This window comes from Primulina tabacum, chromosome 6 (assembly GCF_025594145.1).
Source record: "Primulina tabacum isolate GXHZ01 chromosome 6, ASM2559414v2, whole genome shotgun sequence".
Lineage (NCBI taxonomy): Eukaryota > Viridiplantae > Streptophyta > Magnoliopsida > Lamiales > Gesneriaceae > Primulina > Primulina tabacum.
This window is the reverse complement of record NC_134555.1, coordinates 43,145,908-43,171,695: the sequence shown is the minus strand read 5'-3', so window position 1 is coordinate 43,171,695 and position 25,788 is coordinate 43,145,908. Positions and strand designations below refer to the sequence as shown.

The 25,788-nt window shown below is 35.8% G+C and overlaps 5 protein-coding genes across 5 annotated transcripts; 3 read left to right on the top strand and 2 right to left on the bottom strand.

The window, feature by feature from the left end:
* Window positions 1–23: 23 nt before the first annotated feature.
* LOC142549769 (putative galacturonosyltransferase 14) lies at window positions 24–5,853 on the bottom strand. Its single transcript, XM_075658890.1, has 6 exons — window positions 5,096–5,853; window positions 3,550–3,605; window positions 3,251–3,406; window positions 2,114–2,704; window positions 1,309–1,611; window positions 24–893 (listed from the first exon to the last, which is right to left on the bottom strand). Exons 1-6 carry the CDS (start codon window positions 5,325–5,327, stop codon window positions 612–614), a joined length of 1,620 nt encoding a protein of 539 aa, XP_075515005.1. The 5' UTR covers window positions 5,328–5,853; the 3' UTR covers window positions 24–611.
* A 1,417-nt stretch (window positions 5,854–7,270) lies between these two features.
* On the top strand, window positions 7,271–11,304 carry LOC142548285 (microtubule-destabilizing protein 60-like). Its single transcript, XM_075656599.1, has 8 exons — window positions 7,271–8,376; window positions 8,479–8,530; window positions 8,616–8,708; window positions 9,749–9,868; window positions 10,196–10,294; window positions 10,515–10,574; window positions 10,659–10,753; window positions 11,001–11,304. The coding sequence occupies exons 1-8, from the start codon at window positions 7,463–7,465 to the stop codon at window positions 11,110–11,112; spliced, it is 1,545 nt and encodes a 514-aa protein (XP_075512714.1). The 5' UTR covers window positions 7,271–7,462; the 3' UTR covers window positions 11,113–11,304.
* Window positions 11,305–11,691: 387 nt separating this feature from the next.
* LOC142548284 (small ribosomal subunit protein eS19z) lies at window positions 11,692–13,247 on the bottom strand. Its single transcript, XM_075656598.1, has 4 exons — window positions 13,051–13,247; window positions 12,577–12,667; window positions 12,164–12,347; window positions 11,692–11,980 (listed from the first exon to the last, which is right to left on the bottom strand). The coding sequence occupies exons 1-4, from the start codon at window positions 13,132–13,134 to the stop codon at window positions 11,905–11,907; spliced, it is 435 nt and encodes a 144-aa protein (XP_075512713.1). The 5' UTR covers window positions 13,135–13,247; the 3' UTR covers window positions 11,692–11,904.
* Window positions 13,248–17,064: 3,817 nt separating this feature from the next.
* LOC142549768 (putative mitochondrial-processing peptidase subunit beta, mitochondrial) lies at window positions 17,065–21,432 on the top strand. Its single transcript, XM_075658889.1, has 9 exons — window positions 17,065–17,800; window positions 18,714–18,878; window positions 18,990–19,127; window positions 19,233–19,384; window positions 19,488–19,596; window positions 19,904–20,002; window positions 20,197–20,262; window positions 20,743–20,850; window positions 20,944–21,432. Exons 1-9 carry the CDS (start codon window positions 17,138–17,140, stop codon window positions 21,028–21,030), a joined length of 1,587 nt encoding a protein of 528 aa, XP_075515004.1. The 5' UTR covers window positions 17,065–17,137; the 3' UTR covers window positions 21,031–21,432.
* A 1,171-nt stretch (window positions 21,433–22,603) lies between these two features.
* Window positions 22,604–25,175, top strand: LOC142548283 (4-coumarate--CoA ligase-like 1). Its single transcript, XM_075656597.1, has 7 exons — window positions 22,604–23,293; window positions 23,377–23,536; window positions 23,654–24,075; window positions 24,150–24,348; window positions 24,438–24,583; window positions 24,766–24,833; window positions 24,908–25,175. Exons 1-7 carry the CDS (start codon window positions 22,874–22,876, stop codon window positions 25,122–25,124), a joined length of 1,632 nt encoding a protein of 543 aa, XP_075512712.1. The 5' UTR covers window positions 22,604–22,873; the 3' UTR covers window positions 25,125–25,175.
* The last annotated feature ends 613 nt before the right edge of the window (window positions 25,176–25,788 follow it).

The following is a 25,788-nucleotide window of genomic DNA, read 5'->3' as shown; positions in this document are numbered from 1 at the left end:
ACAGTGAATATCATATCATATAATTTGATTAAAGAATCATCTGCATATCTATTTTGTTCAGCACGAATGATACATAACAAATAGCAACAAATAGCCTATGATATTCCCTGACTCTTGACAACCTGATGATGACCGACTATAATCACCACAATGATGAATGTAGTAAAAATTGGGAACTGGGAACAAAATCTGAATATAAAAGAAAACAAATACAAAATTAAAAGAAAAAGAATCGTCTCCACGGCCAATGGGCCAGGGTGGAAACCTCACTTGGATCTGCACATTAGCTCTATCCTTCCATGCATCATCAAGAAGATATGCTGTTGTACCCTTCTGAGCAGGCATAGGGGTTTCGCCATCATGGAGGTCGAAATAATGTACTTGTCTAATAAAAACTAGAAGGAAGTAGAATCCCAATATCGCAAACAGTTTCCCTTCATCGGCCTTTGAGCAAAAATGCAAATCAAGATTTTGTTCTCAGCTATGAACAGACAAGTTTTTCATTCTTACTCAACCGAATAGCAACAAATTTATATACCTCACAAACGCCAACAATGATCCATATATATTATCAAACCGTTTTCACTGGTGCACACTTCGTTGGTTGATAACTACTCCAAAATGTGGCAATTTCTGACAAATTCGTTTGAGTAGTTAACGTACTTGGTCCAAAATGGGCGAAGATGCTCAAAACCAATCTCCAACCATGGTTTTGACTGGCCATTGTAGTGAATAACTGCCGCCTTTTTCACCTTTTCAACGTCGGTTTTGTTTTGATAACCCAACCCAAGCATGTGCCAGGAAGGATCAATTGGGTGAACATGACCCCTAAACGCAATTAAAGCAGGGGGAAGAGTTCCAAGTTTCCATAATGTTAGGTTTGACTTCAGATTCTGCAATAACAGCGAACCCAGTGAAAGAAAATACAAGCATCATATCAAAATCTGTCATATGATTCCTACATTAAGCATAGTACATTAATGAAACATAATGAGAGCCTTCATGTACAATGGAGGTGAAATGGCACAAAATAAAAACATATGAAACCACATCAAAGCTTATCACGAGCAATATGAAACATGGCAAAAAACAAGGCCTGACTCAATAGTAGAACATACATATCAATTGGTAGTTAGTTATGGAGTAATGACACTAAAGTTAGCATATGCATACAAAATCTAAAATTCTTGGCCATAGTGATGATGGGCCTTCCGTGTGTATAAATAAACAAAAAATTCAGTACACAGCCCTACAAAACATAATAAGGCAAATGCCCCAACAAATATATGAAAGGGAAATTTTAGTGACCTCCTTGAGCCAGGTATGATAAATATCTCTGATATTTGTCTTCCGCCACGCACGCAAGTCAAATATATTCATTCCATACCCCCATGCACATTCATCAGGATTCAAATTCCTAGCAATTAGTGGATGAGAGAAGTTGAAATAGTTCCTTAAATGCTTAGACATGACCCACTCATCTTCACCTTTACAGGTTTCAACAGCTCCATTAACTTTTCCACTGAGGTTGATGTCCCAGAGAGGAGATAAATCAAATTGAATCACAACATCATCATCTAAGAACACCACCTTGTCAAGGTTTGGGAATAGCTGCAAGATATAGGGCAACATTATCTCAGCCTTGAAACAGAAAAAGCCAAATGCAAGGTGAAAGGTAATGCCAGACAATCAATGATAAACCAAGTTCCAGTTCATGCTGTAACAAGTACGAGAGAACTGCTAAAATTGGTTAGGTATTTAAGTGACAGAAACCCACGAAAAGATTAAAAAAAAAGGCCAGGCTCCATGGAGAGGCAGGTCAGCTTCAAGGGAAATTTGGTGACTAAATTAATTGACTCTATCTGCTTATATATGATTAATTCACAAAACTTTTGCATCCAGTAAAGCTTTGATTTCCGCACCCACATAATGACCAGATTAAATGTCACTTTCAACACACGGAGGCAGATAGTAATTTTTTTGAAGGAACCCCTAAAAATGCTAGCCACGACAGATGGTGGCATGGTATACTTCCCTCTCAATATCACAAGATTTTTTCCTAGTTTTAAAATGAGTAAGAGCACTTGTACATATTCAATAGCAAAATTATCACCTCTGGAAGGTATATGCGAAGATGGTTGAGCAATGAAATATACTTTGGACTTCTAGCTTGCAATTTAGAGGCAAATGATCGCGGGGTGGTATCACTAAGATTGGCCCCAGTAATGTGATTCCCATGGTAGTAATTCCGAATCCCATTGTGGTTCTCCACAGCTTCAAGAACTGGGACATTCTCTCTCGTTAACCAATCAAATTGATGAACACCTTTTACTTCAACTATAGCTGGAGACGCAGGATTTAGGGCAAACCATGAATGCATGCCAGCATATGTTTTTTTGTCAGTTATGACGTGAAAAACAATCCTTTCTGGGTTCACAGATGACTGGACAGCAGATGTGACGACAACCGCAGCGGCAAGAATGTTGTCTGTGGATAACACAAAGTGATGATAGGAGTTGTCGGAAAGCAAAGGAAGTAACTCTGGAGAAGGTAACTGTTTTCGTGCATGAGCATTGGAAGAATATTCATCTGTCAGCCTCAACGAAAGGCAGTGAATGCCCTTAGGAATTGCACTGGCTGCAAAGTGTTTATGCATTAGCTCTGTGAACTTGGACTCTCTTATCTCCCTTTCATATCTCTCCATCTGTTAGTGGATAACACAAATTCCACATTACAAGATTAGCCTCGCATAGGAAATCCATAACATGTGCACTTAAAAAGCACATGTGAAGATTGTAATCATCTCAGATTGTCAGATAATCGTCAAAGTTTTATTTGTACTACATACAATGATAACTCAAAATATATTTGAAAAAAAAAACTATCCCTCTATGGGGCTGATTAAACAAGAAGAATGAATAAAAGTGAACCACATCTTAACAGCCAGTATAGTGAATACAAACTTCTATTTAAACAATATAGTGGAGCACCATTAAATAATATTTTTTTATGTGAAACAAAACCTTGAAGGAGATTAACACAAAGTATGGGTGAATGGTACTTTGTGTATGGAGATAGAAACACATAAAGAAGGGCATTCTAAGGTAACATGAATAGGAATTTGTAATCTGGTATCGTGCTAGCAAAAAACATCACGTTCCATAATAATGAAGGACATGAGTGTGATGAAAATAAACACAGCAATATAAAATTTGGTAAATTAAGACAGACAGCGGTCAGAAACACTTACCATTCCTTTCAAAATCAAAGCAAACTCTTTTGAACTGTGCTTGTTGTATTTCATTTCAGAAACAAGTTGACTAAAAGATTCTGGAAGCTTCAGACCATCAGGGACTTTTTCAGAGTTCGCTTGATTCAGGATCTTAACAAAGTCCTTGACCATCCTCTGTCATAACAACAACAATAACAAATTTTCAGCATTGCTATAAAAAGAGAATCACCAGCATAACGTACTGTAGTTAAACCATCATATATCAAAATAAAAATAATATGCATAAGAATTCAAAGAAAGAACAAAAAGACGTTTACCCCAGAATCATCGTTTCTACCCAGAAGCTTTGGGCCCAAACGCCGTCCTAAACAATCTGAAAAAGTGAAACGGTATAAAACAAAATTTGAAGCCATAGCATTCATAGATGATTCTACTTCATATATATATAATTAAATATGAACAAATATTAAAACTTTTGCATCTTAAAAAAGCCCAGTTATAAAGAAAGAAGATGAAAAAGGCAAGATTAAGGATTGACACGTGCTAATGATAAAATGATGATACTCACAACCAGATTTATACCAGTCAGTCACTATTTTCTTTCATCTTTCTTACAATCACCAATTTAATAATCAACATTATAGTAGAAAACTACACCACAATTCTGTCAGTCACTGTTTTTTTTCATCTTCCTTACAGCCACCAATTTAATAATCAACATTATAGTAGAAAACTACACCACAACGCTCGATCAGTACTCAGGGCCCAAAGTGGAAACAAAACTAACAATAATGTAAGGGGTTTCACTGAAAGGGAATCCAAAAGATAAAGTAAAGATCCAACATGGCAGCAAATCTTCATAGCATGGAACTTAAATTACCACTTCTTTCTATCAAAGCATACAAAATTGTCAGTAAAGTGACACATCGAGACATGTTGAGGAGAGGGAACATGGCACCAGTTTCTTTCAGTCACTTGTGAGAGCAAGTTGATAAGCACAAAAATAATTCCGGAGGTGATGAGGTGTGATGACCCGTTGGAGAAAATAATGACCACGGAATTAATAAATTATGGCTCCAAGTGGAAAAATAGGAAGAACATAAAGAAGCTTTGAGGTAAAAGATCTTCCTGGTGAGTTCTACATAAGAAATTTTGTTTACATGATTTATACCGAATGATCAGAGAATTACCAATTCAGTAGATTCATTTCATCTACTCCACATAGGTTGTGATCAACTATGTATACTTTTATGCATTAAGAAAGTGATATAGACCACGATAGATTTACTACAGGCACGAGTGCAACAATATCTACTTGTCAAAACTCACTTTTTGATAATTTAGTGGTCGTTTGCAATATTTAGCTAAAAGCCAATTCCGAAACTTACACTTTTTACCTAATCTTCAATAATATATGGCCAATCTTATCCTAGCACAGAAAAAAGTAATAGAGACGCCAGTGCACAGAGCAAGGGAAAAAAGATCTACATAAATCAGGATATCACAAGCCATTGGCACAACTTATAGTGCCAAAATAAAATCAGAATCTTCAGAGAGAAAAGCATGTCTGATGCTGTTAAGGTTGAATTTGAAAATTTTCACCAGTAGTTTATTTTCTTATTGCTATTTGATATCAATAAATAAAGGGGCAGAAGATACCACATAGTAAACACACATAATCGTGTACAAGTTACAAAATTGGAAGGAACCAAAATCCAAAAATCAGTCGCCCCAAAGAAATCCTCAAATCCAATCAGCAGTTTATGGAAAAAAATGTCTAAAGATCTAACAAACATCATGGCATAAATTATCATGAAAACAAAGTTTTGCATCGGGGTTTGTAGGCAAGATGCATGAAAGTACCGATTGAGGAGCACTTGTTGACACCTTCAAGGGTGACGACCGCGGTGAGAATGAAGACAAAAGGCAACAAAAAAGCAAGAATCAAAATTGTATGGAACAGAGTGCGGTACGGAATGTGGCGAGCTGCGACCTTGATCTTCATCAAATCTCCGACTCCTCCATTAACATTTCCTCCGCTGCCGCTAGATGATATCGTTATACTTCTCATGCTAGGTGAGAAGTGCAGCTGCATCTTCCTCCGCCGCCACTCTCCTCCTCCTCTTTTCCCCTTTTGCCCTCCTATACTTCAACAAATAATCTCTTTCACCACCGCCGCCACCACTATTGCAGCTAATAATCACCTCCCTAAAACAAAAACACAGGTCCAAACAATTCTGCGAAAACGATAATGAACTCCTCACCATCAGATCTGCCACAGCAGCTATTCAACGATCCTGATTCCCCTACCGCGGTGCATCCACCGCATTGGAATCTTCAATGATCGTATAAATCCCAAGCCCTAAGATTGTCTCTCCACAACTCGATTCGATACGATTCGATTCCTCAATCTACATGCACAAAATAACAACTTTTCTGCCAATAAACACGCATGAATGAATGCAAACGATTTAAGTTACACAAATCAAATCAAACAATAAATTCTGCCCCAAAATTTCGCCTCTTAATTAATTGCAGGGACTTGATTTCCTTCTGAATTCTTTGGATCGGAAATCGGAAACATAAATGGAGAGAAAATATGTTGTATATGTTGTAAACTCTTAAATTTGATTGGCTGATCGCCCCTATCTATGACTATTCCAATTTTATTACCTTTTATTATTATTATTATTATTATTATTATTATTATTATTATTATTATTATTATTATTACTATTACTAAATTTGCCATTAAAAAAGAAAAATAGAACAAAATATAAATAAAAATGCCAAATTGCTAATATAATTAACTTTGGACAACATGGGTTGGGCAAAAATTTATTGCAATGCCTGTTAAAAAAAGAATTACATACTATGAAAATAAATTATTCAAAAAATAAGAATTCAATATTTTTAATATTGATTAGATGATTGAGAAAGGGATTTTTTACCAAACACACGCAATTCAGAAATTGATTGAAGGTTGATTATTATGATTAAGAAGATATTTGAGGCCATCTAAATTTAATATTATCAGCTTGATTTTCAACAAGATGGATTTTCATGCAATGCTACCAAGTCAAATAAATAAGGGCCTAGACATTCAATGAAGATACTCGGAAAATGTTTAACAAAAATGTGTGTGAGACGGTCTCACGGATCGTATTTTGTGAGACGAATCTCTTATTTGGGTCATCCATGAAAAAATATTACTTTTTGTGTTAAGATTATTATTTTTTATTGTAAATATCGATAGGATTGACCTGTCTCACAGGTAAATATTCGTGAGACCGTCTCACAAGAGACCCACTCAAAATGTTTTATCGAAGTTATTTAGACCGAGTTTAATTTTATGGTTTTGATTTGGATAATCATATTTGATCGAAAAAACTGTGGCGTATTTTAAATATAAGAATTCGCAAAATAACTTCGGTCAACTATTTATTTAAGAAAATGACCTCCTCGTGTGTATTTGAAATACACATGAGGAGATCATTTTCTTAATTAAACAGTTGACCGATGTTAAAAAACAAAATATCCCAATAATATCATGGTTTAGGCGTTTTACCAAATTGTGGGATACAAGTCATTAAAACCATTCTTAACTACACTTCTTACACTTTTAAAACTTTATTTATCACTTAAATTTAAAAAAAAAAAACACATTTATGACAACAAATTGTTATGCCATCCCCCAACATATATTAAGCATCGACATAACTAGTGATAACTAGCGACGCAATGGTATGAGATGTGTGTGATTTGAAAAAAATTAGAAAATATATTATGTTTTTTTTAAATAAAAGTTATTCATTTTGATATTGAAATGGTAGGTGTATTTTTGGAATTATAATTTATGTTATGGAATTATTTTCTATATACAACTCATATTTATTTTATATAAAAATGTTTGCACAAAAATTGAACTGCGAAATGTGTGTGCGGGTCTTTTCTGCTATTTTCATTAATATCGATTCATCTGCATTCCATGATTCCCGAATCTGACGGTCTAAAGTCCTGTGAATAAATCCAACGGAGTAGAACCCAGCACATGGAAACTAGCCGTTACATTTCGAGCGTCCAAAGCTCAACGTTCTCTTTTTCCTCCCCTCGGTTCCCTGTTTCAATCAATCAATAAAACTCAACAAATTCATATAGCAAAAACCTAAATTCGCGAGATTTTTCACACTGAATCGCTCTGCTTCCTTTTTTTTCTCCAGGAATTTGGCCATGGATTCGAGTTCGAAGACCGCTGCTGCAATGGTTACTCCTGGGAAAGAGAAATCCAGCCGCTCAAATCTGCCCAAAACTGACGGTTCCAAAAAATGTTCGGAGAATTTCAATCCAAATTTGTCGAGCCCTAATTTGAAGCCCTCCAATTCTTCATCAGTTATTAACTCGGAAAAGAGTGCCAGAAAGGATTTTACCAGAAGCCCCAACCCTAACCAAATGGCTTCCCCTCTGCTGAAGAGCAAGATTCGTGGTAGGAAGTTCGTGATAGCAAAGAAGAAATCTCGAAATGAGGAATCAAACTCTTCGACCTCCGCTGTGGTTTGTCAGAAGTGTGAGAAGACCATCAAGTGCCTGTGTGTGGCCCACCAGAGTTTGAGGGCTTCTCAGGAGGAGTTTTTTAGGAATCGGGGGGAAATAGATAATGATGTTGAGTTTGAGAAGCTAAAAGTGTATGATGATGAAACTGTGAAGGCGCAGATACAAGTAAACCCCATTGGTCAAGACTCCGATATCATCAATGAAGGGAAAATACAGGGAAATGATGCTTCATCTGAAAATGGTGGGGAAGAGGGCGAATCCGGGTTGAAGAGGAGCAGTGATAGGTTGTTGGAAGAAGCAAGAATGGCGAGTGTGCCAAAGCCAGGATCTGGAAGGGTGATGCATTTGGTGAAGGCATTTGAAAAATTCAAATTGATTCCAAATTCAAATGATTTGAAGGAAAAAGAAGGGGAAGAAGTGAAGGACGAAAATAAGGGGCTACAATGGGAGTTGAATGGACTTCAACAACCTCCTAAGTTTTCTAAAACGGAGATTCCATTCTCTCTGTTCAGTCCATCAGACCTTCTCCTTACATCAGAGAGCTTAGGTTTAGATTCCAATCGATCTTATTCGCTAGATAGCAGCCAAGGAAGGTCAGTAGTCAAGCTACCGTTATAAAAATTTGCACAACTAAATATTTTGATATTTTGCTATTCTTGTTTTGGTTCTGAATTTTGTTTCGTGTCCTTCTGAAGCATTAGCATTTCACTCAGGACTTCGGCGGATGGTAGAACAAGCAGGCGGCGAGTGAGAACTTTTATTCATATGTCTATTTTTAGAGATGATTCATTTAGGCAATATAGGGGATCTTACAAACATTTTACTTCTTCAGAGTGCCGAATCATCAGTAACCTTTTCTAGAAGACATTGTAAGAGAAAACAGCTCAAACCAACCTCTCAAAAGCCCTTCATGCTCAGAACTGAGGTTTGTAACAAATCTTGTCCTTCCCATGTTACAGTTCTGATTGTTAAGTTCGCATAGGGGCAACTTTTTTATTGTATGCGTGATTCTCGTAGCTGAGTTTAAGTCAAACAATTTCTCAGCTCAACATAGCTTTGGTGTTGGGAAAGTTGACATACACCGATCAAGCTGTACATTTTAGAATGATAATAAACTGATATCGTCCTTCTATAAAAGAAATCATTCTCAACACCGTGCTCTGGCCTGGCCATTCACAGTTAAGTATATTAACAATGAGTGTTCTTCGTGGAGAGATTATTGAAATCCATCATAAGGTGGATCTCCCTAGAAACACTGGTTCTTCGTCAATGACAGATATTTGGCAGGGAATATAGAATTTTTTGTCATGCTTATGCAGGTATTTACTGGATTGATTTGTTAAAATTGCAAAATAATCATAAAATGAAACACAACAATTTGACTATTATGTGGATATCCTTAAAAAGCTTATTATCCTCCTATAGTTTTTCTTTTACGAAAATGAAGTGATCGAGGGCAGGTGGGTGGTGGTTCTGCTTTTCCACTGTCAAACTTATAGATAAGTGAACCGACTTGTTCTTGGGTGAGTTCATAGTGACGGCAGGAAGTAGATATTTGCTTCAGCACATATTGGCACCATGTTGAGTAACTCAAATTTTTTGCTAGCCAAATAAAAAAATATGAGAATTGAAGGAAATAAGTTACACAATTATCAGTAACTACAGTTTCTTGTAAAGATTAAGTACTCGGTTTTACGATTAGAAAACGACAGATGCTTGACCTGACAGTTTTCGGCCGAAGCATATTTCCCTTTAATCAAACCAAGTCACTTGACGTGTGGATTGTGGCCACAATCTTCCTCTTAATTCCACTTTTATCTGGGCCTGAAAGTGATTTGTTAATTTGGTGCCATAGTTCAGTTAGTTAAAACTACTATACAAATGCATACATGGGTTTTTTTTGGTGCGTCATCCTATCTGCATCTTTACAAATAACGCTAATTCTAGCATTTGTTTATACTTTAGCAAAGAGGAAAATGCAAGGAAGAAGAATTCACGAAGAAGTTGCAACAAATGATGGAAGAAGAGAAAAAATTGCGAATACCTATTGCTCAAGGTCTTCCTTGGACCACAGATGAACCAGAGGTAACTTTTGCTCCCTGAGTGAAGCATTTTTTCATAGGAATTTAGGTTTTCTCTTGTATTAAACTTTATGCCACCTTTATTTTATTTCATAATTTTGACTAGTCTTTTTTTTCGTTGTACCAAGGCTTTCAAATTTTCGTGATCACCGGTTTATAGCTCGTGTGAATTTAATTTTTGGGTGCAAGCTGGCATGCCAGTTTACCACATTGTATATTTTATAATATGTCAGTTTACACCACTGAATATATTTTATAATTTATGTGTTCCATTGTTGTTAATGTGTCTATTTCAGTGAAGAGTTGATAGCATTAATTTCTTTCGTGTCAGTGTTTGGTGAAGCCTCCAGCTAAAGAAAATACTAGGCCTGTGAATCTGGTCTTGCATAGTGATATAAGGGCAGAGGAGCGGGCTGAATTTGATCATCAGGTAAAAACATAGCCTCAACCTTCAGGTTCTTCACTTTTCGACAGACCCGTTGACACTTTTATTAGAAACATAACGATCGCAGATGACTATTCAGGTCTAACTGTGATTAAATTCCATAGTTTGTCCAAAATCTTCTTCTGGTTGTCTTATAGAAGTTCATTTTGTTTCTAATCAAGTTGTTACAGATTGTTGCTCACCGTGTTTACATTTATCCGTGAAGGTTGCCAAGAAAATGAGTGTAATTGAAGAATACAGGATGGAAAGGGAGAGACAGCAGAAGGTAAAGAATTCCTGAAAAAAATGTTCGAGTCAAAGGACTGCAGTAACAGAGGTTATCCTTAATTTGACAACTTCTCTTTTGCAGCTTGCCGAAGAGGAGGAAATCAGAAGACTGAGAAAAGAGATTGTTCCAAAGGCTCAACCTATGCCATATTTTGATAGACCATTCATCCCCAGAAGGTAGCCTCATATACTACGCTTTGTCACATTGGATTCAACTTGATTTGTTTGTTGCTAAACTAAAATACAACATGAATGTCCGAATCAGTGTGAGCTACGTATCAAATATCTAAACAGCGTATGAGCGACGTGATTAATATCTTACTAAAAGACGTTATTCAGTAACTTATTTTCTTCTAAGCTAAAAAAATGACATATTAATCGCTCTTGATAGAATTAGGATGAGCAATGCCAAATGTTTATGCAGGTCTACGAAGCAGCCTACCATTCCCAGGGAACCAAAGTTCCATGTACCCCAACAGAAGAAGATCAAGTGCTGCGTGTCCTGGGACGACAATCGCAGCGAATACGAAGGGTGAATGGTCGACTGTCAGGTTTGATCCAAGCAGAAATGTAAAGTTATTCTTTACATTTGTGTATATCTCATGGCGCGAAGTAATCATTGAAATTAATTCTTTACGTTTGTGTATATCTCATTTGTTTTCTTGGAAAGTTGGAATTTGTATCTGCGGCAATAAAAGGTCTCAAACACTCAATTTAGCAAACAGATTACATGATTGCTGGAACTATAATCATCCATCAAACAGATTACATGAATTGCTGGAACAAATATAATCATCCATCCTCTATTTCATATTCTTTCATTTCGTGAATAGGGTCGGGCAACTGAGTTAATCCAGCTTAGGCAGCGTGGAGACACCATGACAGTAAAAAATTTGCGACAAGGCTCAACCCTTTCAATGTGGACACACAATTTTTCTAATTTCGTTACACCGATAAAAAATTTATAACTTTTACACACGCTGAAATCGATGAGAAGCTCACTTTCAAAATGTATATATTTTGTTTTGTGATTCCCCATCATATAATAGAATTTTTTTAAGTTAGCATAAATCAACCAAACTAAATTTACAGTAGTTAAGGCCTTCCCACGTAAAAAAAAATTTAGAACCAATTCATTAAGGGGAAAAAAAAAAGCATAACAGGCACACATATCCAGAAGTAACTAACTATCATATGAAAATGTAAAACCAATTTCTAGAGTGCATCTTAAAAATAAGAAGATAACCACATGGAGAAATTTGCAACAAAAAAATGTTCGAAAACTTCAGATAAAACGGACAAGACATGTGCTTTCACACTAGAATAACTTATGTTGCAACGACAACTATCCTTCCAGCTACTTGATCAAGATCCCTTTGTCCATTAGAAGTGATTCTTCGTCCGCTGTTACACAAGGACACCAAACAAGAAAATAACATTAGAAAGTTCAAAACAATGTTGAAAGTTCAAAACAAAGTTGCATGCAACCGAGTGCTGATCCAAAAGATTGTTCCATAAAACATTTGTGACATAGCAGTGCATGTGTCAAAATATAAGATACCATAACAAATAAATTAAAAAACTTACCCCCTTGGTTCCATCTCGACAATGCCCAATACTTGCAACTGTTGAAGTATGTTACGAGCAACGGACCCACTGCTTTTGCAAAAATGAGGGGGACGACTCCCATTCCTCTTGCTCCCACCATAAATTCTCCGGAAAGCACCGACGCCAATACCTCCCCTCAAATAAATCTTCCTAGCCATGGAAGCTGTATAATCCATTAAATTAAATTATATTTCAAACACAACAATCTGAAGCAGATAACTGGTACAAACAAGCAAAACTTCAATAACATCCAAATCAATGAGTGCTTTTTCACAAACAAGAAACCAAAAACAGATGATGTTAAAAAAGTTCTCGAATGAGTGTCAAAAATTCCCTAACCAGAACAGCACACACAATACAGAAATAGAAGAAGAAAAGAAAGAGCAGTTTACCAGCCCTGATGTAGTACCAGTCAGGATCATATGGAGCAAGCTCTTTCAGCACACCGGTTTTCACAATATCAGTCCACTCAGGAAGCTCCATCTATTTTTACAAAAATAAAAAGGAAAATAAACATGGAGTTTTCGTTTTTTCTGTGTTATTAAATTATCTTCAACTTTATGACCCCATAACGATGAATCTCATAAAACAGAAGTCCTAGTATATGTACCATCGTTTTTCAACACAGGAAACAATGGGCAAGGGATACATTCAACCTAAAACCAATACACGCAGCCAGGAGCAAAAAGTCAAAGCAGGAGAAGAGGAAGATAAAACAACGCAGAGAGGGCTCAAGCATGATTCAGAATCAAAATCACCAACTCGGAGAGAAATGGCAATTCGCTTAAAAAGTACAAAACTTTCACAAAACACGACACTTATATAATCTCCAATCGTGATAAAAATCTGAATAATAAGACTCGTACCTTTCCGGAGCGCTTGAGATGAGCGGCGTACGCCTTGACGAACTCGTGAGAAGAGACATCTTTGACAGTCTTCGCAGTCGACATAGCTGAAGATCTCAAATCCCACGCAGACCACGATCTCACCTCTGCGAAAAATGACGATTCGCGTAGCTGCAGTCCCTCGTGAAAGATGTTCGCAGAATTAGGGTTTGTGTGAGATTTATTAAAGGGCCCGGCTTATTAGTGAGCTCATGCATGTTTGCAAACTGGCCCAACATCGTTCATATGGCCCATTTGTTTTCTACCTTGATTAATTTTGGTTCGATTCTCAGACAAATGTTTTTTTTTTTTGAAACATTAGAGTTTAGACAAAGTTTATACACATTCAAATGGGTATCTATACCGTACTTATGTAAAGATAAAAATTTGTGTGAGACGGTCTCATAAGTCTGATTTTGTGATACATATCTTTTACTTCAGTCATCCATGAAAAAGTATTACTTTTTATTGTGAATATCGGTAGGATTGATCTGTCTCACAAATAAAGATTCGTGAGACCGTCTCACAAAAGATCTACTCATAAAACAATAGCACTGCTCTTTTATGACATACCAAATTTTTTATTTATTTTTAAATTTAATATTACTTTAACTTTATAATATTTCACACAATAATTTATTATATATATAAAGATGTGTTGTGTGGATCAAAAAAAATATATGATCCATTTAAAATTTAATTAAATAAAAGGAATTTTAACTTTTTAAATCGAGAAAAATGAGTTGAATCTGTTAGTTAAGTGAGATCATTAATTAGTTAGTGAGATCCACTTTTCACTCTCGACCCAAGTGTGAAGAACTCGACTCGAGTGGGTCGAGGTGCTAGTCGAACTTTTCAAAAGAATAATGAAAAATAAATAAATAAATAAAAATGAGAAGAGTGGGTCTAGTAAATTTTTTTTATTTTTATTTTTATTTTTATTTTTATTTTAAAAAAAAGAAAGAAAGAAAAAAAGAGCTGGTCGAGTGAGCTCGATTCACTCTTCTAATTTTTTTAATTTTTTTCCTTTTTTTTTCTCTTCTTATTGTGATATAATTTGTATAAATTTCAAATACTAAAAATAAATAAATTAATAAAAATAAAAATAAAAAAAATAAGAGGAGTGGGTCGAGCTTTGAAAAAAAAAGTGGGTGGAGCTCTTTCATTTTCTAAATATTTTTTAGTTTTTTTTTTACTCTTCTTATCGTGGATAAATACTTTTATAAATAATACATATAATTTATATAAATTTCATAATATGAAAAATTAATAAATAAAAAAAAAAAGAGTGAGTCGAGCTTTTTTTTTTAAAAAAAAAAAAAGAGTGGGTTGAGCATTCTTCTAATTTTTTTTATTATTTATTTTTTTCTTTTTTTTTTAATTTTCTTATTGTTAGTAAATGATTTCATAAATGATACATAATTTGTATAAATTTCATAATTTGTATAGCTCGACTCACTCTTATTAATTTGTATAGATTTCATAAATGATAAATATCATATGAACTTTTAACAAATTGGTAGAATAACATAAGAGTGGGTCCAGTTGAGAAGGTTGGGTCGAGTGAGTGGAGTTTTGGGGTTTGGTTTAGGATTTAGTTTAAGTGATAGACATGAATTAATTGTGGCGATGAAAATAAAAACCAGCAGACCAGCAGCACTCTTTAAGAAAACAATAGACAAAAAGAAAATCAGAAGCTACTGGTCTAGTAAAACAAAAGCAGTAAAAAGGATAGAAAAACAGAATCAGTAGAAGATGTTGCCTAACGTGACTACTTTAAATGTTACCGTTAAAGTTACCAAGTACTATGTATTAATTGCAGCATTAAATACTATACAAGGTCATTTAATTCACTTTACCGAGTTTAGTATAAAACATGACTGGATTGTTTTATAGCTTTTCTGCAGGAACCTTTTTTTGGTAATAAAGCTGACTCTATCAGAAATCTGAAGACATCTTCTGATCATAAACGTTGAACTCAGTCGCTTATATATACATGGAACAAACCCTTACAAAAGAGAGAACTCTACGCATAATATCTTTTCAAGGATCAACGCTATTTCACTCAACGAGACAACCTCGAAATTCCTTGATAACTTTGAGCTCAACACAAAGAAAAGTAGCACACGCTTCATAGCAAATATCTGATCTTTTAAAGATCATCCTGTGCTACTGATTCTTACACTCTTCACAATCTTTTACAACACTTATACTTTATCAGGAAGAGCTTGTAATCTGAAAAGAGTCTTTTCAGAACCTTTTGCATCACGTACTTTTTGAGTCGAGTAACTAAGAGTTTCAGTAGGCAAATGTGTAAGTCCTTCTGAAGTGGGTGTGTACAAGAGTTGTACTGTAATATCCAAAGTCTTTTAGTTATACCTTCTGGAAACAGGAGAAGGGGAGACGTAGAAGATTTCATCTTCGAACTTCCATAAACAACTACTGTCTACTGTTATTATTGTCTTTCACTTACTTCATCAGATTGTTTCCGCATCTATAATTGTAATCTAGGTGAAGGTATACGCAACAAGATAAACTACTATCTCTAACAGGATTTTAGTACCTCATCAAAAGAAAGGAAAACAAGTAGAGTTTATTCACCCCCCCCTTCTAAACTCAACTTCGATCCTCAACATTAAGGTTTAGGGTTTGGGTTGAGTGGATAGAGTTGGTGGATTTTGAACTTTTGATATAATATATAATTGATATTTATGATTATCTAATTAAATATAATTAGAATGTATATGAAGTATATAAAAAATTTATAATTATATAAACATTTTAATACGAGTTATATATTATAATTTAAGTAAGTTGTTAAAAAAATTCATAACAATAGTGGAACTTTATGTTAAAAATATATCATTTAGTCGAGCCATGTGAGTTGAATATCGATTGAATGTTTAATGTATCTAAAATTCAAAACAAATTTCATAACAATAGTGGAACCTAAAAAATTCATAACAAATTACACTCCAACATGTTTACTCGAATAAATGTTTAATTTATCTCAATGAGTCGAGCTTCCATGTTATTCATGTACCGAACGTGGGTCGAGCCACCTCCAAAAACTCCACTTTGGGACGAGCTCGACCCAAAACCCCAAGCTGGTTCGAGCTCGACCCAAGACAGCTATTCTCAACCCAATGAATTGTTTTCATTGCGGTGTACTGAAACTACAAAATTCTAATCAAAACTGCTTAAATTGATCACATAAATTTAACTCAAAATCAATATAAAATACCAAATAATTGTTTTTATCCCAAATACTGGAACTATACAGGGTCGAGTGGGTCGAGTGGAGTGGCTCGACTCAAAACCCCAAGATGTTATATATAAAATTTTTTTATATATCGAAATTTTCACAACCATCTCAAAATTGAAATATACTATTAAGAAAGTTTTTGGTTATAATCAATTAAATTTTCGGAGAAAAATTTAATTGGAGGTACATATGTTAACCCAAATTGAAATCAATTAAACTTTACAGCAATGTCTACTCTTTAGACTTGGGTCGAGCTCGACCCAGGTGTGAATTGTGAAGAACTATTGAGTCGAGCTCTTCACATTTTGTGAAGAGCTCGGCCCAAGAGCTCAAAAAAAAAAAAAAAGCTCGACCCATCTCGATCCCGAGGTAGGTCAAGGACTCAACCCAATTTTTTAAGATTTTAACGTTTTGTTTCGCGTCGTTGCATCGATAACACGATGTTTTTTTATCTACGTAACGACGATCCAAAACATCAACATTCACACCTCAGAACTTCGTCAAGATGGGTCTCGTTCCCGTTCCAAAACTACCGTTCATGCAAATACGATGAAAAGTGAGCCATGAGAATTTGAACTTTTTAAATTTAATAAAATTTAAATTTTATTATATATAAAATTAAAATTAAAATACACTAATAAGAAAATTAAATTTTAAATAAAAGGTACAAAATTAAATTACTCCTCACTCCATTTTATTGAATAAACACTTGAAACGCTCTTTTCCCTCATTTCCGGTTTCCCCGTGTTGTCCCCATTACATTTCTCGTTCACGTCCTATCAAACCCTAGGAACTGCGGAGGCCATGACGATCCGCCACCTGTTAAACCTCACTCGCCGCGTGCGGAAGCCTAGCCATGCATTCGCCTCCCTCCGTCCTCACTCCACGGCCGCCGTCGCTGCCGTAGACTCTGCCCCATCCCTCCCATCCCCTCCGCCTCCAACCGCCATGAATTATGACCGATTAGCTGAATCCGTCAAAGAAAAGCTCAAGAAAGTTGAAGAGCCCGATCACCGCTTCCTTCAATACAACTCACCTCACCCAACCGTAGATTCTCATACCGAAATTCTCTCCGCTCCACTCACCCGGGTCACGACACTCCCCAACGGCCTGAGAATTGCGACCGAGTCGTCGCTCTCCTCGAAAACGGCGACTGTTGGGGTTTTCATCGATGCCGGATCGAGATTCGAGAGCGATGAGTCTAATGGGACCGCTCATTTTTTGGAGCATATGATATTTAAGGGGACAGAGAGGAGGAATGCGAGGGAATTGGAGGAGGAGATCGAGAATATGGGTGGCCATTTGAATGCTTACACTTCGAGAGAGCAGACTACTTATTACGCGAAAGTTATGGATAAAGATGTGCCGCGAGCGCTGGATATTTTAGCTGATATTCTGCAGAATTCGAGGTTCGATGAAAAGAGGATTATTCGGGAGCGCGATGTCATCCTCCGCGAGATGGAGGAGGTACCGAATTGTGTTGTGTTTGTTTGTATCGAGTCGATTTCTTGGTTGCATCCTTTTGGTTGCTTTTTGCTCTTGGAAAACAAAGATGGTGGTTTTATGATGACTGAATCTTTCTTTCTTATCTTCTTCTTGCTCTTTATATGCATTCCATTAATCTTAGCTATAAATAGTTGCATAGTTTTTTAGTAACTCCAATCCGTGAATGGTTTCTTTACTTAAACCAGCCTTTCTGGTTAATTTCAAGCAAAGATCAGTCCTCTCAGCGAAAAGCTTAAGTGATCTACGAGAACCTACAACCTTTCTCAACGTAATCTGAACCCTTATGCATGCCAGATATATGGTGACTCTTCTTAGGTTTTAATTCCGGTAGTACGAAGAAGAAGGGCTGGCTAACTATTAGGAATGCAAGACTTGTAATGGCCTTTCTTTGGTTTTGATCGAGATCACGATAATATATTTGCAGGGCGTGACAAGATTTGTATCAATAACATTCTTGATGGATACTCATTTGCCATAATGAAAGATATTTGATATCTATCAAGTGCATCAATTTTTTATGTTTTACATTTCCTTCAAGTTTAAATTTTCCTTCGAGTTCCAATTTTTGAATATTCAGAAGTTTCATCTGACTCGGACTTTTTGCACGTCAATAACAGTGCTGATAATTTATTTTGATTTGTTATGCTCAACTGCTATGTCTTTGGGGTTGCGGTGATGGCAATATGTTGTTGGTGTTAAACGCATTTGATTATTATGGCTTACTTTATACTTCTGTCAGATGGTTTAAAATGCTGTTTGTTGGACTATCAATTTCTGTTGCATTTGTCTTCATTGTAGTTCTTCCCTTTCTTTTATGAACTGTATGTAATTAGATTCACTAAACTGACTGGTGTACATTATCAACCGATTACAGGTTGAAGGACAAACAGAAGAAGTTATATTTGATCATCTGCACGCCACTGCTTTCCAGTACACACCTTTGAGCAGAACAATACTTGGGCCTGCTGAAAATATCAAAACTATTGGCAAGGAACATCTTAAAAACTACATATTGACTCACTACACTGCTCCCAGATTGGTACTTATATGATCAAATTTCCTTTTCTCCATCGCACTTGTCCCAATTTTCTGGAATGGTATTTTTCTCCGTACTAAATTTTTGTTACTCTCTTATTTGCATCCATTATAGATAGTTTCGGCTGCTGGTGCTGTTAAGCATGAAGATATAGTTGAGCAAGTGAAGAAATTATTTACTAAGTTGTCAACAGATCCAACAACATCTTCTGAGTTAGTTGCGAGGGAACCTGCAATATTCACCGGGTCAGAGGTATGGTTACCGTGTTTGAATGCTTGAATCATGTTATGTAATTGTGCTTGATACTTTTCCATGGCCAATAACTTCATTTTGGTGTCTGACATTGGGAATGTGTAGATCAGGATGCTGGATGATGACATGCCTCTTGCCCAATTTGCAGTTGCTTTTGAAGGGGCTTCTTGGACCGATCCAGATTCCGTTGCTTTAATGGTCATGCAATCAATGTTGGGTTCTTGGAACAAAAATGCTGGAGGTGGGAAGCATATGGGGTCAGTGTTTGCTACATAATATCTAAAACTATCTAATTTCATTGTATATCGTTTTTTAAATTCACCATCAGCATTCATGTAATGTGTTCAACTTTGATTGTAGTTCTGAGCTTGCACAGAGGGTTGGTATCAATGAAATAGCAGAGAGCATGATGGCTTTCAATACCAATTACAAAGACACTGGTTTATTTGGTGTTTATGCTATTGCTAAGGTGGGCACCCCAGTTGTGGGGCAGGATAATTTTTTTAATTGAATTATCAGATACTAGAGCATTAAGTCTTGCTTCATCAGTTTTTCTTACTATAGTAGTATAGTTGTTTGCTGTTTCTCTGTTAAAGTTAGCCTCCTTTCATTCTGTCCATTGCCTATACCTCTACACCTTGGAATTTCATTTCCTTGCATGTTTCGGCAAAAAAATACATTTTTATTTTATTTTTTCATCTTGGGTGGTTGGTTTGTCTGTTCAAGAACTGTACTTAGTCTACTTGCTATTTTTTACTTCTGCGTTCTGTTTGCAGCCTGATTGTTTGGATGATTTGGCCTATGCAATTATGTATGAGGTCACCAAGCTATGTTATCGAGTATCAGAAGCTGATGTTATTCGCGCTCGTAACCAGGTAGTTTAAAGTAAATATATCAAGTTTACATTTTCCAGGGATTTTGTTAGGAGAAACTAACTACCCAGTTGGATTTACGTCAATTCTATTTTGGTATAAGCATATTGGGGTTCTGTTAACCTCAAGTTCTTGTCTTTGTTATATGTTTGTTTTATCCATGCTTATTGTTAATCATCGATGTTTGTGTTGTGCAGTTGAAATCTTCTCTGTTGCTTCACATTGATGGAACCAGTCCAGTTGCTGAAGATATTGGACGTCAGGTATATAGTTGGCTTTTAAGAATCTGATATTTTACTGGAATAAAGCATGTGTAGCCAATTATTGCAAGTATACATTTTGTTTCCTTTAATTATACAACTTCCATTAAGCTTCTTCTGAACTTGCTGGAATTTCCAGACAAATACTCAGATATACTAGTTTATTATTCATCTTTGCCAGTATGTTGTGCAAACCTGGGGTATAGGATATTCTTCATGCACATGATTGAAATAGTTGTATCCTTAGTTGGTAATGAGTGTTATGCTAAAATGTACCGATAGCCTTAAGCGGTAAGCTTCAGTTTATACTTGTACCTCAAATTATCCTTTTTTCCGTGAAATTTGAGTGAATTATTTTATTCAGAATCATATTTAACAATAATCCGACAATTTTTGTATACTTGCTGTAAATTACTAACTTGGCATTATTCTTTTGAAGAAGTTATCATGTGGCTTTTGACCTTTTTTTCATCATGGTTGCAGCTGCTTACATATGGTAGGAGGATTCCCTATGCCGAATTGTTTGCCAGGATAGATTCTGTAGATGCCAGCACTGTCAAACGTGTTGCAAACCGGTTTATATTTGATAGAGTAAGATGGGTTCTAAAATTCTGAAGTGCTGCAACACCTCGACTCGTGATATTTGTAATCTGGATCATCTAAATTATTTCTACATCTATGCAGGATGTCGCGATAACTGCGATGGGTCCCATCCAGAGCTTACCTGACTACAATTGGTTCAGACGCAGGACCTACTGGCTCCGATATTAGGTTCCTTATCTTTGCAAAACAAACCCACCCAGTTTTCTGGCATTTGACAGGCAAGAACCACGCACCCGTGATGGTCGCTTTAATTATCTTGATTTTGGACAACTACATTTTCTCGCCTTTGTATCATTTCCGGCTAATGGAATAAATTTAGCTGTGACCATCGGTACTTTTATCATATTGACAAAACAGAATTCAACATTAAATGAAGGATTCCCATGGACGGAATAAAGATAGCGTGCAGCCATTTTTCTTCTCATGCCTTCCAATTTTTTTTTTAGTTTATTGGCTTTTGATTGAAGAAGAAAATAGGTACTTGTACTTCGCACAAATAAATTTTCAACAGTTGCTTTGAGATGTACCATTTTCAATGTTTTCTCTTGATGAGTATTTATTTTGTCTTTTGTCTATATTGTATGTCTTGTTTCGAGGCTTGATTGTTTTTCACACTCCATCGGAGTATTTGGTTTTGCTTTTAAGACCCACAATAAGTATTCAATTATCGCCATAATAGAAAATGGAACTCGACTCTTAGATTGAGAGTGTATTAATGAATATGAGAGTTTTTCAAATATTTTTTTAATGGAGTGATTAAATTTAGAAGTTATGAAGAATCGAGGAAAAATTTAAAAATAGTTAGTGTTTGAAAACAAAAATAAAATTTGAAAATCAGAAGTGAATAATGTTGGATAAATATGTGATTTTAATTAGAGTCATCAAAACATTGTTAGGTTCTGTTGACTTGTCTCATCTTAAAAATCGACGGGTTGTGTTGTGATTGTAGTGGCTTGTGTAAAGGAGAACTTAAATGAGCCAGTCCAAACGGGCCACAAATTGAGGCGGGTCGGAGTTGGCAAATTTTTTTAAAAAATAAAATTTATAATTTTTCATTAATTTTTTGTGAATTGTTACATCAATGTATTTATATGTTTTTTTAGGAAATTTAAAATTGGTATATAATATTTTACATTATTATTTTTTATAATTAAATTTTTATATATTATTCATATTGTGATTTTTATACTTTTTTATGATTTATTTGATTCACATTTATTATTTGTTATTGTGTGAAATTGTTATTTCGTTTGTTTGAAATATAAATTATTAGTGTTGTTTTCAAATATATATTTTTAAATTTTTGGTGGGTTAGCCGGTCTAACCCATGGCGGGGCGGGGTTTTCCGACCGGCCCGCCCCGTTTGATTGCTGGTCGGTCCATTTGATAACTCTAATTATATTATTTTTTTGTTTTACCAAAATAAATTTTGTAGAAATAAAATTAGTATTTTAAATGTTTTTGGATTTCAATTAAATTAAAGCAAATTTTAACTCTGAACCCGAGTTTATGAAACAATGCTGATTGTTTAAATCAAAAGCAAAAATAACTTTTTTTTAGATATTGCAAACAATCTAAAAGATTGTCGAGATTTTGATTCTTGTTGGCAAAATGGAATTTCGATGCTCAAGTCTATTAAATTTAACTAGTTGCATTTCACTCAATAAACGTAGTGTTTTTAAAAAATTTCATTACCCAAATTCCAAGCTAGTCTCTGCTCAACTTGCTGAAACCGAAGTGTTGGGGATTGGGATTCGAATCATATTGTGTGGGAGATGAGAAAAGGCTAGTTTTCTGAAAATAATGTAAGCCATTTGCCTCGAACATGATCCAACAAACTCTCACCTGTCAAACCCCGCCATGGTTTTGCCTTTATCTGCCTCTACCTAAATTCACACTACTCCAGTTCATGTCTCAAATGTGACAAAGAACTGATATATTCATATACAATCCATCTCCTATAAATTCAAAAAAAACCAATTCCTTGCAGACTTAAGAAAATAAACCAACCATGGGAACTGATGCTAAGAACTTGGCAGAAGATGAAATTATTTTCCGAAGCAAATGCCAACCAGTTTCTGTTCCGGATGACATTACGCTGCCCGAGTTTGTGCTTTCGAATATGGACTTATATCTGGACAAGATGGCAGTTGTGGATGCAGTTACTGGGAAAGGCTACACTTACAGGGAAGTGAGCAGAGATATCAAGAGATTCTCCAAGGCTGTTAGGTCACTCGGGCTGAGGAAAGGCAGAGTCGTGGTGGTGCTCCTCCCCAATGTGGCAGAGTATGCTATCATTGCACTTGGAATCATGGCTGCAGGGGGAGTTTTTTCTGGTGCGAACCCCAGTGCTCACGCATCAGAAATACAGAAGCAAGTCGAGGCTGCTGATGCAAAGCTTATTGTAACAGATGGATTAACCTATCACAAGGTCTGACACCATTAAAATTGATTTTATGTTGGATCATCATATGTATACTGATCAATTTGCCATCTGAATTTTTGTACACAAAGGTAAAGGATTTGGGATTGCCCATTATAATACAAGGCGAAGACCGTGTGGATGGAACTATATACTGGGATGAACTGCTTGAGGCAGCAGACAAGGCTAATACTGATGCTATTAATGAAAAAGTGGAACAGACTGATCTATGTGCCCTTCCATTCTCATCAGGTAATAAGTTTCTCAAGAGCCTTAAACTTGGGTTGATCACTGGTCAAACATAGTTCAAACCAAAATTGAGATCTTTCCATCATATAAAAATGATCCTGTTTCTGTTCTTATTATCAGGCACCACTGGATTGTCAAAGGGTGTGATGTTAACACACCGAAACCTGGTGGCTAACCTCTGCTCATCCCTATTCAGCGTTGGCCCTGAACTAATTGGTCAGATCACCATACTAGGCCTAATACCATTTTTTCACATATATGGCCTAACTGGAATTTGCTGTGCCACCATAAGGAACAAAGGGAAAGTTGTATTGATGCGTCGGTACGAGCTCCGGACATTTCTTAATGCACTGATCACACAAGAGGTCACGTTTGCACCTATTGTCCCACCCATTATTCTGGGATTGGTCAAGAACCCTATCGTGGATGAATTTGATCTTAGTAAACTCAGGCTTAGGTCCATCATGACTGCTGCAGCTCCTCTCGCTCCAGAAATTCTTAAAGAATTTGAAAAGAAGTTTCCTGGTGTTGAAGTCCAAGAGGTAAAGTACAATCCCAAAATCTGTCATCAAAATCCCAGAAATCTTAATTATTTGTCTGTTATATATGATTTTAGGCATATGGAATGACGGAGCATAGCTGCATTACACTGACTCATGGGGATCCAAACAAGGGACATGGAATTGCAAAGAGGAATTCAGTAGGATTCATTCTTCCAAATTTGGAAGTGAAATTCATCGATCCCGAAACAGGTCACTCACTTCCCAAGAACACACCTGGAGAAATCTGTGTGCGAAGCCAGTGCGTAATGAAAGGTGAACTAACCAATCAAAAGGACCGATAATACATAACTTTTATAGTTTCTTGTACTGTAACTTGACAATATATGGAAAAATAATTTCAGGATACTACAAGAATGAATATGAAACCACTCTCACCATTGACAAAGACGGGTGGCTTCATACTGGAGATATAGGCTACATCGACGACGATGGGGACGTTTTCCTTGTGGATCGAATCAAAGAATTGGTCAAATACAAAGGTTTCCAGGTATAACTGTAATATTTTAAATAGTGTCAGTCAAACGTCATGTTCGGATCATTGTGCCAATTATGAGCTCGGCGAAAATATACCACACTTCTCAACAAAAAATTTCAAAGGCAGGCTAGGCTGGCAGCATTGAAAAACATGAAAATCTTCTGACCAACGCTTTTTTGCAAATGACTTGGCAGGTTGCTCCAGCTGAATTAGAGGCCATCCTTCTAACACACCCTTCAGTTGAAGATGCTGCTGTAGTGGGGTAATATCATCAGAATCTTTAAATTACTGTCTAGAAACGGATACATTGACCATTACAAAATGATTCTGATTCAGGTTACCTGACGAAGAATCCGGAGAGATACCAGCTGCATCTGTCGTATTAAACTCGAAAGCAAAAGAAAGTGAAGAGGATATAATGAACTACGTTTCATCCAATGTGGCCGGCTACAAACGAGTGAGGGTGCTTCAGTTTGTGGACTCTATCCCGAAATCGCCTTCGGGGAAGATAATGAGAAGGATCATCAAGGAAAACATGATAAAGAATATATAGAAACCAAACAAAGGTTTCAGATTCATGAAGTCATTTGAGGCCAAATATTTAATCAGCTGATCAGGAAAATTATTTACTCCGTGTGTAACGAAAAATTTGAATGTTTCGAATCGTGTTTTTAGAATTTATGTTATTTTTCCATTTCTTTCTTTCAAGATGCCTCGTGTTCGTGTATATATTAAATTAAATAAATATAAAAAAACAACACTTAATGAAATAATGGCAGGATTTATGTATCTGATAAAAATTATATCATCCATTGAGTTTTGGAATCCAAATTACAGTTTTAGGCACATTCTGACGAACTACAAAGGTTCGTTTCATCGTAAAATAGCCCACCAAAAATGGAAATAAGTTTAGATTAATACATTTCAAGAAATCTTGATTAAGTTCTCTTACTTTTAGCAAAATGCACGTACATCAGGTTAAGAATATAATAAGAACCACTCATTTTATTTGTTTTTAGAAAATGATACGGGTTAGATTTGATACCTTGTATCCTTGTAAAAGTTAAAAATTCACAGTTAATTTTATTCCATATATTTAAAGCAAGTTTTTAGAAAGTTATACTCCATGGTCCATTCGATTTCTTTATAATTTTTTTTGCGTATTGTAACTAATCGATTTTTTTTTAACTAGATATGTCAAAACGAGTTATGTTCGT

Excerpts from the sequence above, each read along its gene's own strand:
- LOC142549768 (XM_075658889.1), top strand. The coding sequence starts at position 17,138 with ATGACGATCCGCCACCTGTTAAACCTCACTCGCCGCGTGCGGAAGCCT. Across the intron at positions 19,597-19,903 it reads GTGTTTATGCTATTGCTAAG|CCTGATTGTTTGGATGATTT; the intron begins GTGGGCACCCCA and ends TTCTGTTTGCAG. Across the intron at positions 20,851-20,943 it reads ACCGGTTTATATTTGATAGA|GATGTCGCGATAACTGCGAT; the intron begins GTAAGATGGGTT and ends ACATCTATGCAG.
- LOC142548284 (XM_075656598.1), bottom strand. The coding sequence starts at position 13,134 with ATGTCGACTGCGAAGACTGTCAAAGATGTCTCTTCTCACGAGTTCGTC. Across the intron at positions 12,348-12,576 it reads CTGGTACTACATCAGGGCTG|CTTCCATGGCTAGGAAGATT; the intron begins GTAAACTGCTCT and ends TGGATTATACAG. Across the intron at positions 11,981-12,163 it reads GTCGAGATGGAACCAAGGGG|CGGACGAAGAATCACTTCTA; the intron begins GTAAGTTTTTTA and ends CTTGTGTAACAG.
- LOC142549769 (XM_075658890.1), bottom strand. The coding sequence starts at position 5,327 with ATGCAGCTGCACTTCTCACCTAGCATGAGAAGTATAACGATATCATCT. Across the intron at positions 2,705-3,250 it reads CTTTGATTTTGAAAGGAATG|ATGGAGAGATATGAAAGGGA; the intron begins GTAAGTGTTTCT and ends ATCCACTAACAG. Across the intron at positions 1,612-2,113 it reads TTCGCATATACCTTCCAGAG|CTATTCCCAAACCTTGACAA; the intron begins GTGATAATTTTG and ends TATATCTTGCAG.
- LOC142548283 (XM_075656597.1), top strand. The coding sequence starts at position 22,874 with ATGGGAACTGATGCTAAGAACTTGGCAGAAGATGAAATTATTTTCCGA. Across the intron at positions 23,294-23,376 it reads ATGGATTAACCTATCACAAG|GTAAAGGATTTGGGATTGCC; the intron begins GTCTGACACCAT and ends TTGTACACAAAG. Across the intron at positions 24,834-24,907 it reads GAAGATGCTGCTGTAGTGGG|GTTACCTGACGAAGAATCCG; the intron begins GTAATATCATCA and ends ATTCTGATTCAG.
- LOC142548285 (XM_075656599.1), top strand. The coding sequence starts at position 7,463 with ATGGATTCGAGTTCGAAGACCGCTGCTGCAATGGTTACTCCTGGGAAA. Across the intron at positions 8,709-9,748 it reads CCTTCATGCTCAGAACTGAG|CAAAGAGGAAAATGCAAGGA; the intron begins GTTTGTAACAAA and ends TTTATACTTTAG. Across the intron at positions 10,754-11,000 it reads AGACCATTCATCCCCAGAAG|GTCTACGAAGCAGCCTACCA; the intron begins GTAGCCTCATAT and ends ATGTTTATGCAG.